The sequence below is a fragment of the Rhinolophus hipposideros genome, assembly GCF_964194185.1.
Source record: "Rhinolophus hipposideros genome assembly, chromosome: 18".
NCBI classification, from domain to species: domain Eukaryota; kingdom Metazoa; phylum Chordata; class Mammalia; order Chiroptera; family Rhinolophidae; genus Rhinolophus; species Rhinolophus hipposideros.
The window spans coordinates 51,625,868-51,637,201 of NC_138064.1; the positions used below are offsets into that span (position 1 = coordinate 51,625,868).

Below are 11,334 nucleotides of genomic sequence, written 5' to 3' on the forward strand. Positions count from 1 at the left end.
TTTCTGTTGGAAAGAGAAATACTCGCAATAAGGAGTCTGCCAGGGCAGAGTCTGATGGGGACAGCTGCACCTCACTTTAGGTAAGCTTTCTCTTGTAGGAAAGGGGGAGTCGATCAGGCAGGTCCGAGGGCTGACATCACTTTCTGGGGTTTGGTCTGTTTGAAGAGGATGTGATCTCTGGGCTCCAGACTCAGACTGGGCCACCATGGCCTGGGACTTTATGCATCACCAGTAAAAACTGCAAGGGCGTTGCAAATTGGATTCCAGTGTCTGGGTGCCCAGGAATTATGAGTGAAAAGTGATTAGTGAAGTTGCTCTTCATCCTAAATAGCCTACAAAAGAGCCAAGAGTTCTTTAATCACTGCTATAACAGACAAAGTAATTATTTGTCTACTTGGCCAGAAGGAAATGTGAGGTTTCTTTTGAAGGATTGGGATATACACCTCAGAACTGGAGAAATGACTGTGCTTTTTTTTTTTTTTTTGAGTTCTTTGAACATTAAAAGTATGAACCAGGGCGCATTTTGACTTGAACCTTCAAAACCAATATATCCCCATGGCCATTCTCCTTTGTGGCCCATGACTGGCATTTTCACATTTTATCATATAAATAAGCAAAAATCTTCCATCTTGAAAACACTCACTTAATCCTGTATTCCACCAATGACTGCCCCTGTACTCTGCCTACACTTTCAGTCAATGGACAAATTTCAAACCTTAGCTTATTTGTCTTCTTGGCAACATTTGCCCCTGTTAATCTCCCCCTTCTTGAAATCCTTTTATTCTTTGGATTCTTTAACAACTCTTCCCCTGGTTCTCTTCTGCCCCATCTTCCCCAGTTTCAAACACACCTACTTAACCACCAAATGCTTGCTATTCTTCAAATAAAATCTGGCAGCCTGTAGCTAGGAAAGAGAGGAAGTAAGATCATGGGGACTACGGATTATTTAATAAATGTGCTTCTGTAATTTAGCATTTGAAATGTGGCTAATGCAACTGAGGAAGTGCATTGCTAAGTTTAATTTAGTTTAAATTAATTGTAAATGGCTGCCATACTGACCATGTAGTACAGTCTTGTTGCACAAAGTGTGACTCACTTTGTGATGAGCAGCTTATAAATTACCTGGTTGCCAGTTAGAAATGCAGAGTCTTGGGCCCCTCACCAGACCTACTGCATTGGAATCTGCATTTTAACAGATCTCCAGGGAATTCATAACCACAATAACACTTGAGAAACATTGCGCTAGAAGGTGACTTTTTAAGGCACTGTGGTGACAAACACACAGCTTCCGGATATTCTGATACCCTGAAGAAGATACTTTGTGTCCTCCTTGACACATTATCAGATACACTGTCAACCATATCTTGACTGAAGTGCCTCTGGATATCGAAGTACTGAGATAGTTATCATTTTAGAAAGCAGTTGAGTTTAATCGATTTATTTGAATTACATCTCATGTTTTGAGCCTAGCAAGTGTCATGTGTTAGTAAAACCACCAGTTCCTTTCTTATGTTTTGGAGAAAAATAATCTTCCTTTCATAAAAGAACAGAATAAAGCAGAGGGAAAAAAATAAACCACATTATACAGTAAAGAGGTAACCTGCTTTTTCTATACTGAAATCAGATTGGCACCCTAAGGCACAAGAGATGGCTCACTCAAAGCATTTAGAGATCTGAATTCAAGAAGATTATAGGAAATGTTTATGCTGATCACAATGTTTCCTCATTGATTGATTGAATATCTCCATGCTCTGGGATGCTTCCAAACTGTTAAGAGACACAGTCACCTAAAAAGGGGAGAAAACTCTTGGAATATGGTGAAGACATCATTGTAGTGGCCTGGGAGATGGCCTCCCTCAGGTGGCAGAGCAGGTCAAGAAAGGCAGGACAGGGGTGGCTGGTTGGCTCAGTTGGTTAGAGTGCAGTGCTCATAACACCCAGGTCACAGGTTCGATTCCCACCTGGGCCAGTGAGCTACACTCTCCACAACTAGATTGAAAGCAACGACTTGACTTAGAGTTGTGGGTCCCGGAAAAACACACTGTTCCCCAATATCCCCCCCCCCAAAAGGCAGGGCATATGTGTGCCCTCAGTTCTTTCTCCTGTAAAATGATGTATTTGTATCCAATAGAGCATCTTTTAGATCAATTCTAGCTTTTACATTCAACACTGGTCCCAGAAAACTTGTAAAAATGAAGTTAAAATGATTAAATAATTATCTTCAAAAGAAGGATCATTCCCAGACACTAATAAAAAAATCATGTACAGTCATTCAACAAACATTGAATTCATTCAACATGTATATCCCAGGCACTGTTCTGGGCACTGGGAAGTAACCATAAACAATACAGTTAAGTTCTGGTGAAATACTTATTTAGAAAGTGGTAAATAAATGAGCAACGGCTAATTCTCAAACCTGTTTACACTATCAAATCATTGACCAAGAGTTTGAAACGTCAGACAGGGTGCCCTGCTTAATCTAAAATTCCCAAAGTTAAGTGTATTGAGATACTGGAGGCAGTACATCTCAGTAGACAAGAAGGCAGACAAAAAAACCTGTGATGAACAATGAAGCAATAAAAATATCTGGTGGAAAAATTATATGCCAGGAATTCAAACCAGGCAAGGAGATGGTCTCTGAGCAGTTGCCTGCCACTGTGGCAGTCAGGGAGGTCTCCCTCAAGGAGTGACCTCAGCACTGAGAAGCGAATGAGAAGAGGCAGCTGACACGTGGCAGTGAGATAAGAACTGCAGGCAAAGAGACCCACAGATGCAAAAGGCACCACACACAAACACCAGTATGGCCTTGCAGAGCAAAAAGAGAACCCAGAGGGATGGAGCGTGGCGTGGTGTGAACCAAAGCTAAGTGTGTTAACGGAAGGCTTTGTGGGCAGCAAAAAACCCTCTCTGCCTTCCTGAAAGTTGTTTTTTCTTGATATCTAATCTCAATTTCTCTTGCTTTACTTAAAATCATGTATCGTTTTATCAGCTGTAGAGAACACATTGACAGGGATGAAGTATACATTTATATATGTGAAGACTAACACCTATGGACTCAAGCACCAACTGTGCTTTCATTGTTTGAGACTGTATCAACACTAGAAAATAAATGCCAGAGAATATTTATTTTTTTAAAGAAATATGGGTTTCTTGCAACATGCTTGTGTGATGCTCTTTAGTTTACTTGACACCTAAGATGGTCAGCAATGCTGCCTCAGGTCACCTTCTAGGGGGAGGAGAGAGAGGGACAAGTGGTATTCCTGGGCTTCCAACTCCTCTATCTCCTGTGAAATGGAGGGGAGGCATGGGATGCTCTGTCTGGACTTTTCTGGCTTCAAATCTCATGTGTTCATAGAAGAAAGTTATGCTGTACCTGGAAGAAAGTGAGACAGAGTGAGACATGCACATAAACACGAGAGAGAGAGAGAGAGAGAGAGAGAGAGAGAGAGAGAGAGAGAGAGAGAGAGATGAAAGGAGGGGCTGCAAATGCAGGTGCTCAGGGTGAAGGTTCCAGGTGCCGCCTGCAGTATCTATGCATAGGTGGGCTCCGCCTCTGGACACTTTACATCAAATAGGGCATGGAATCTAGCATCAAGATCTTGGTGAATAACTCATGAGTGTAAACAGGTTTGAGAATTAGCAGTTGCAGATTTTGTTACCACTTTCCTAAGGATATTTCATAGTAGCAATTTAACAGTGCTAGACTGACAAGCGACTTGCACCCCATTTTTTCAGGAGCTGAGATTGCCCACCACTGGCCACCTTGAGTGGCATCTCCCATGGAAGGGGAGAAGTGGGCAGAATGAAGGGAGAGGCTGAAATCTGCATCTGCTTTGGACCTGCTCCTGTGGAGGACAGATTGACTTCATCTTCTGAAAACTTTTAGGCTAATCACCAACATTAATGCCTTATTCTAACAGGTGTGTGTTTGTGTGTTTGTTTTGGAGGGGGGAGGTTTGCCTGTAACTGCTGAAGGCATACTGGTCTCCTGCATTTTTATGTGTCCTAAACACTTCCTTAAAATTATGTTTTGAGTTCTTAGCACAGCTGAAGATGCCAATAAAGTTAAGACAGGAAGGGAAAAGGTTAATGTAAGAAAATGAAAGACTGGAGAAAAATGAAATGGACCCTCTTGTTGAAGTCACATCACCAGAGGGATAAGCTTTCAAAGGTACCATGTCCCCACATGACATTTAATAAAAGAAGGGAGTCTTTGGAAATTGAAAGGCAGGGATATGCTATTTTGAGCTTACTGCTGAGAAAATGAAAGCCTCACAGGAAGTACCTCTCTAGGTCATTCTTATCCTGAATGTGAAACATTTGGGGTAAAACATACAAGTATGATAAAAAACAACATTTGAAAAAAACTGTAAGCTTTTCACATTAATAAAAACTCCTGAAGATAATTCAATTATAGTGAAAATGAAAGTCTTGACTTATAAGAATAATTTTGAATCTGTTTAACCACTAGCTCTAAAAATAAACATCCGTTCATGGCTCACCCAGGTTATCTGGGTCCTCCATCTTGACTGCTTAATTTCAGAAGCCTTCAGTCTAAAGCTTTAGCTATTCCCCAGTTCGTCATTTATCCCATGCTCTCTCCTGACTGTTGTTCTTAGTGGATCCTGATTCCAGCAAACTGCTCTTCTTGCCTGCCCTGGTGAAAACCACCAGCAAATGGCCAGACAGCCTGGAGTCCTCTACCAGAAGCAAATCATAAGAGGGAAAAACCAAGTAAGTAGTTTGGATAGTAATTTGCTTCCGCGTAGATAACAGATGTAGAAATTTCAGTACTTGGTTTTAATGAGCCAAGAAATACTGAAAAATTACATGCTGTTGAAGAATAATGTTGGGTGGTAACGGTCATAATGGTAAGGGCCTGAGGGAAAAGAAAAGTGATGATTCACCTCCTCCCTTTCCTATGAATTTATCACTGTGCATTTAAATATTTGTAGGACAATTCTGGGAAGTAACTAAAAAAGAATGGGATCTTGGGTTTATCAAGGATTTTGTATGTTATAAAGAGGGAAGTGGTGTTGACAGTTTGATGACCTAGTTTATGTCGGGGACTCTGTTAAGTTCTTTATAGACACAATCTAACTTATTTCTCACAACAGTCTTGCAAAATAGATCTTCTTATTTCCATATTTACAGTTGGAGAGACAACTTCACAGTTACGTATTCATCTCATGATTAGCCAGATAGTAAGTGGCACTGCAACCTATTTCCAAATGTCATATAGTCTTAGAGATATGTCCATTCAAATTGTGGATTTGATCAATAATTTAGGTTCCTAAGGCTTTAAAATAATTTTAAACTTAAATCTTGTCTGCTCAGGCTTGAGGACTGCCAAAATTTAAAAACTATGTTAGTATTGTTATTTGTTGTTCATAAGTCATATAAAACTATTCTATTTTACACGGAAAGCATAGAAGCCTTATACATTTTTCATATGTATTTTGTTAAAATGCCTATTTCAGTACATAAAATTTAGGTTTTTATACAAGTTGTAATTATGTTTTTAAGTCATAATAAAATCTTACTTGAGGGTATTAAACATGCCAGTTCCAATATAATTTTTCACAAAAAATCTTTAGTTATTCTAAGAGGATTCTGTAGTTGCATAAGAAAAATTCTAAAATATTTAGACATTAGCTGGGGAATAACTTCTCCCTCAGATACAAAGCTCAAACTGCTTCTGTGCTTCTGGCCAGGTGGGCAGAAAATACATGAGGAAAATGGACATACATCCTTTCAGAGAGGAAAGTCTGACCTGTTGTCTACTGAGACAACTCTCTAATCAAAGGTCTGAAAAAGTTTTCTTTTTATTTTATTTTCAGATACTTATTGATGCAACAACAATTTTATGGAACATAACTGTGTATCTGCCCCTATGTAGAGTGAAGAAAAAGAGGTAAATAATGTCCTTTTGTCTGGTTGTGTCACCTTAAGAATCATAACTTTTCTATGGCTTTTTTTTTTCAGTTATAAAGCTCTCTCAAACACACAAGCTCATTTAATTTTCCAGTAACCCATTAAAGTAGGCAGTGTGAGCGTTCCCATTTCCCAGCTAGAGCTCCAGCACACCCCAAAGAGACCAAACGGTAAAGTTGGCACTTACTTGCAGGACAGTCGGTTGCCAGTGCTCTTTCTGCCACACAGTCACTGCCCCCTGTGCATCCACACCTGAAAAACTTCAGTAAAAACTAAATAGAACCTACCCTCAAACCCACACTCTTCACCAAAATGGAGCACATCGGTCTAGGAAAAGATTCAAGGTTATGAAGAAGAAAAGAACGTAGGCAATAGTATATGTACGAGTATATTAGATACTGCTCCTTGTTTCAAAACTGTTCACAGAAAATATTTTAAAATGTTGTGTTATACGTCTTTTTACAATAATTACACAGGATTTATGCAGTCTTCTCTAAATTCTCTCAAATTGGATTTCCTTAAAATGGGAAGGACAACTTTTATAGGTCTGACATGCAGGTGCAGTCTGTGGATATATACTAACTCTGCCTTTATTTAAAATTTTGTTCATGGTGAATTTTTTTCATTAATTCTAATTTTAAAAATATTGCCTTAAAATATTATTTATTTTGATTACTGAGTTTTGGGGTCTTCCTTAAATTTCATGCTAGAGGCTAATACGTCTCAGGCGGATCCCAGAGTTGTTACTTGAACTTGGACATATTTGCTAATAGAATGCCTGAGTGTGCAGTTACAAATTTTATATTCAAACTCATTTTTGTGGTTTTGTTTTACTCAACTCTGTCTCTTTAATATATCTGAGTAAGCAAGTGGAGTCTCTGACAATATTTATTGGATATACAATTTTAGGTTTGCAAATAATTGGCGAGGACTGCAAAACTCAATGCTGTTAATGTGCAGTTGCTGTAAATTTCAATATATTCATTATAATTTTGTAAAACGTTTGATTTAAGGATTTATGGTCTTCTAAGCATTTTGTGGTGAGACATGGAGCTGATTAATAAAACCACTCTGCCAAACGCCTCAAACACAGACGTCGGCCACTGCAACGCACACTGCCGGATGGTTCTGATAACAGTCTATGGCGTGGTTTTGCTTGGAGGCATTACTGGAACAGCATGGATGTCGTGTTTGATGTTCAAAAGGAATAATCAGTCAATGATTGCCACGATTGTTCTCAATATCATGGTGCTACACACAATCCTTCTGTTCAGTCTTCCGTTTCGCCTTAGCTACTATGTCTTAAACGTCTGGGAGTTTGGACCCTTTACCTGCCGATTGGTTAGCAGCATAATATACTTTCATATGTACTTCACCTTTGTTTTCTATGTGGCCATTGTCATACTGCGATTGCTCCTCTATTTTAAGAAACTCCAAATGCAAAAGCTACAAAAGTGCCACGTGGTGGTTTTTAGCATTATTATTTGGACAGTGGGTGGCCTCATTTTTTTGCCTTTTTTTTTTTTGCAATATGGCATAGATCCAAGTTATTTAGAACAAGCCCAATGCTTTGAGTTCTACAAAGATTTAAACCACGGGAAATTCATTATCTTGAACTATTCTATTATTGTCATTATGATCACAACGGTCATGACTCTCTTTCTGATACAGATGGGTGTCATTGTCCAACTGATAAAGGCTCTTTGGCCTGACATGTGGTCCCATCAAGAATATAGGGCTCAAATCAAGAGCTTCTTCTTCCTCCTAGTAATAGTTGTCTGTTTCATACCGCACCATGCATTCCGGGTCCACTTTATTCAAAATTATTCAGAGATAGAAAATTCTGAGTTAGTTCTTTATAATGAAATTTTTGTTGCTTTAACTACTGTCTGTTGTCTGGATATGCTGTGTTTTATAGGTGGAGTTATCCATTAAATACTCTTATGTCACTTGCTTTATAATTTTTCCATTATTATGACAAAATAGTGACAATTGAATGGGTTCTACAATGATTTTAAAATTTCTCAAATTCTCTGCTCTTAATTATCACCAAAATTATTTATCCATGAAAAACGTACCGTGTTTCCCCAAAAATAAGACCTAGCCGGACAATCAACTCTAATACATCTTTTGGAGCAAAAATTATATAAGACCCAGTCTTATATTAAAATAAGACCGGGTATAATATAATATAATACTGTGTATAATATAATATAATACAATTTAATATAAGACTGGGTCTAATATAATAAAATACCTGGACTTATATAATATAAGACCAGGTCTTATATTAATTTTTGCTCCAAAAGATGCATTGGAGCTGATGGTCTGGCTAGGTCTTATTTTCGGGGAAACACGGTATGAGGATTTATTGTTCCCCTCTTCTCAGAGAACCATTATCTTCTCCATTAACTATATAATATAGTTCTAATATAGGGAAGGGGCATGAGGACTAGTTTTACAAAAGAAGGAACTACCGCGTTTCCCTCAAAATAAGACCTAGCCGGACAATTGGCTCTAATGCATCTTTTGGAGCAAAAATTAATATAATACCTGGTCTTACTTTACTATAATATAAGATCTAGCCTATAATATAATATAATATAATACAATACAATATAATATAATACCGGGTCTTACATAATATAATATGATATGATATAATATAGTATAATATAATATAATACTGGGTCTTATATTAATTTTTGCTCCAAAAGACACACTAGAGCTGATTGTTTGGCTAGGTCTTATTTTCGGGGAAACAAGGTAGAAGGTTGGATTCCAAGCCTGCGATGTGCCACCAGACACAGAACTCAGGCAGAGTTAATGAATCACACAGAACAGACCATGTGAGTCCTGTAGAGCAAAGAGATGCCATTGCAACGGCCATTCCTGTAATTAAAACTATTACAATCTAATCACAGGCTATACTTTACAAAAGTTAAAGATAAACTTGCCCCTATTCTTCTTATATCTTACAGAAGTTAAAGATAAACTTACTATTGTTCTTTCTTCTTCCTTTCCCCCATACCAAGAAAATTTTCATAGAAACCAGAAAACACATATAAAGCCTAGCCTGGGGGATGGAGGGGGTCTCTCTTCCACTAGCGATTGGAGACTGCGACTCTGTCCTTGGGTGGCCTTTTCTCCCTTATTCTCTGCTAAATAAACTTACTTTCACTTTAAACTCTGTATCAGTTCATGTTTGAATTTTTTCCTATGTGAAGCCAAGAACCTTCTTGGCCCAGGGCTTAAGTCTCTTTCACCTCAACAGCATCAGTTCAATTTCCTTAGCTCTATATAAGTTGACCCCAAATATCACTTCCAGACTTAACCTCTATCTCTCTTTTCATGCAATAATTACTTCTGCTAATCACAGCTACTAGCTTTCCTTATACACCATCCAGGTTGTTCATTTTGCATTTACTCTCACTGAGCTTTAATCGTAGAAGGTTCTTTCCCTCCATCTCCAAACAATCTATTCTTTGAAGTCCAGAGAACCTCAAGATGGGGGATCTATAGAAGCCTTAACTTATTCAACTCATGCTTAACTTGAGATAGCTGCCTCTTGAAAATGACGATATCTAGAAAAATCTATAGCTGCTGGCTGTGGTATTTGAAGGAAAGGAGTAGTTCAGATAGTCAAGAGACTTAGAGGAAACTCTTTAGGATTGAAGGGGCATTGATGTGGTTTGATTCTTATGAAGACATTGCAGGTACTCAGAAAGCTGAGACTGCCTCCTAGATCTACCTGCCCAGACATGGATCCATTAGCAAGAAAATACATTTTAAAAGGTGAAAGACATCTGGATGTAGTCTAATCATGCTGGAAGATTTATTAGAGCCCAAAACTTTGAGACTGTGGACTGCTCTTAAGATTGTTCAAGGCACCATGCAGTGTTACACGACTCAAATCAACACTGTATCAGTTAAACTAAATAAAAACAACCAAGGAAACCAACGTGGATGCCACTTATCTGATATAGAAGTTGACACGCTCTTATGCTTTGCTTCTAATAATGCTACCTTCGAGACTAAATTCAATGAATCAAATAATGATGCCGTTACTGGTTAGCAAGGCAACATAGTTTATACACAGTTTTGGAGACATCTGGAGATCTTGGATTCAAAACTGTTTCATAACTATAGAATCTTGGGTGAGCTACGTATATTCTGTGAGCCTGTTTTCTATGTTACAGGGTTTTGGCAAAGCTGAAAGGAGCTAACAACATGTGTTAAGTAGTGGCATAGTGGCTGGCATGGTATTCAGAATAAGATTACAGTTTGCCCTTGAGCAATACAGGTTTGAACTGTGAGGTTCCACTTACAGGTAGATGTTTTTCAATAAATATGTACAGTACTGTATATGTGTTTTCTCTTTTGTATGATTTTCTTAATAACATTTTCTTTTATCTAGGTTATTTTATTGTAAGAATACAGTATATAATACAAATAACATACAAATATGTGTTATCAACTGTTTATGTCATTGGTAAGGCTTTTGGTCAAAAGTAAGTTATTAGTAGTTAAGTTTGTGGGAAGTCAAAAGTCATATGTGGATTTTTGACTATATGGGGAATCAGCACTCCTAACATTCATGTTGTTCAAGGGTCAACTGTACTACTTTTCCTAATTCAGAGACACTTTTGTGCAAGAAAATTTTAATATAGGTCCAAATGTTGATCTATATACCAGGTGTGATAAAAAAAATATGGTGAATGTTTAAATAAAAAAATATTTATACAGTCAAAGACAGATTGCCATCAATCCCCCTCAAAATACTACTTCCTCTCACTTTTAACACACTTATCATTTTTGCCACTTTCTGAAGCAGTCCTGGAAGTCCTCTTTCGTGAGTGTCTTTAATTGTGCTGTCGTGGCTGCCTCCATGTCCTGAATCATTTTGACTTTGGGGAAGAGCCAGAAGTTGCATGGTGCCAGATCTGGTGAATAAGGTGGATGAGGACACACCGTAATGTTCTTATTGGACAGAAATTGCCCCACCAGAAGTGATGTGTGACATGAAACCTTTCTGTTGTGATCACATAATATGGTGAATGCTGCTGCCGAGGGCCATCCAATGGAAAGGCTGGGATCTTCAATACGGGAAGCTGTGCATCGAACCTTAGTAATATGTGTGACAAGTTTCAACTTGTTTGGTACAGTCAGTCATGTGTGAGCTATGGTTAGGAAAAGGTGTGTTTTAAAATGTGCAGTAAATCATCCTCCATCATGACAATGCTCCATGTCACACATCGCTTCTGGTATACGGCAATTTCTTTTGTCAAATAAAAAATATTAGGTGTTTCCTCATCCACCTTATTCACTGGATCTGGCACTGTGCAACTTCTGCCTTTTCCCCAAAGTCAAAATGATTCTGGACAGCACAACTGACACTCA

At 38.2% G+C, this 11,334-nt stretch overlaps 1 protein-coding gene across 1 annotated transcript; it reads left to right on the forward strand.

Annotated features, from left to right (window-relative positions):
* Nucleotides 1–6,981: 6,981 nt before the first annotated feature.
* Nucleotides 6,982–7,869, forward strand: LOC308510318 (putative G-protein coupled receptor 141; the record flags this gene model as incomplete). The annotated part of the gene is made up of 1 exon (XM_081079505.1): nucleotides 6,982–7,869. One exon carries the CDS (start codon nucleotides 6,982–6,984, stop codon nucleotides 7,867–7,869), a length of 888 nt encoding a protein of 295 aa, XP_080935631.1.
* Between the last annotated feature and the right edge of the window lie 3,465 nt (nucleotides 7,870–11,334).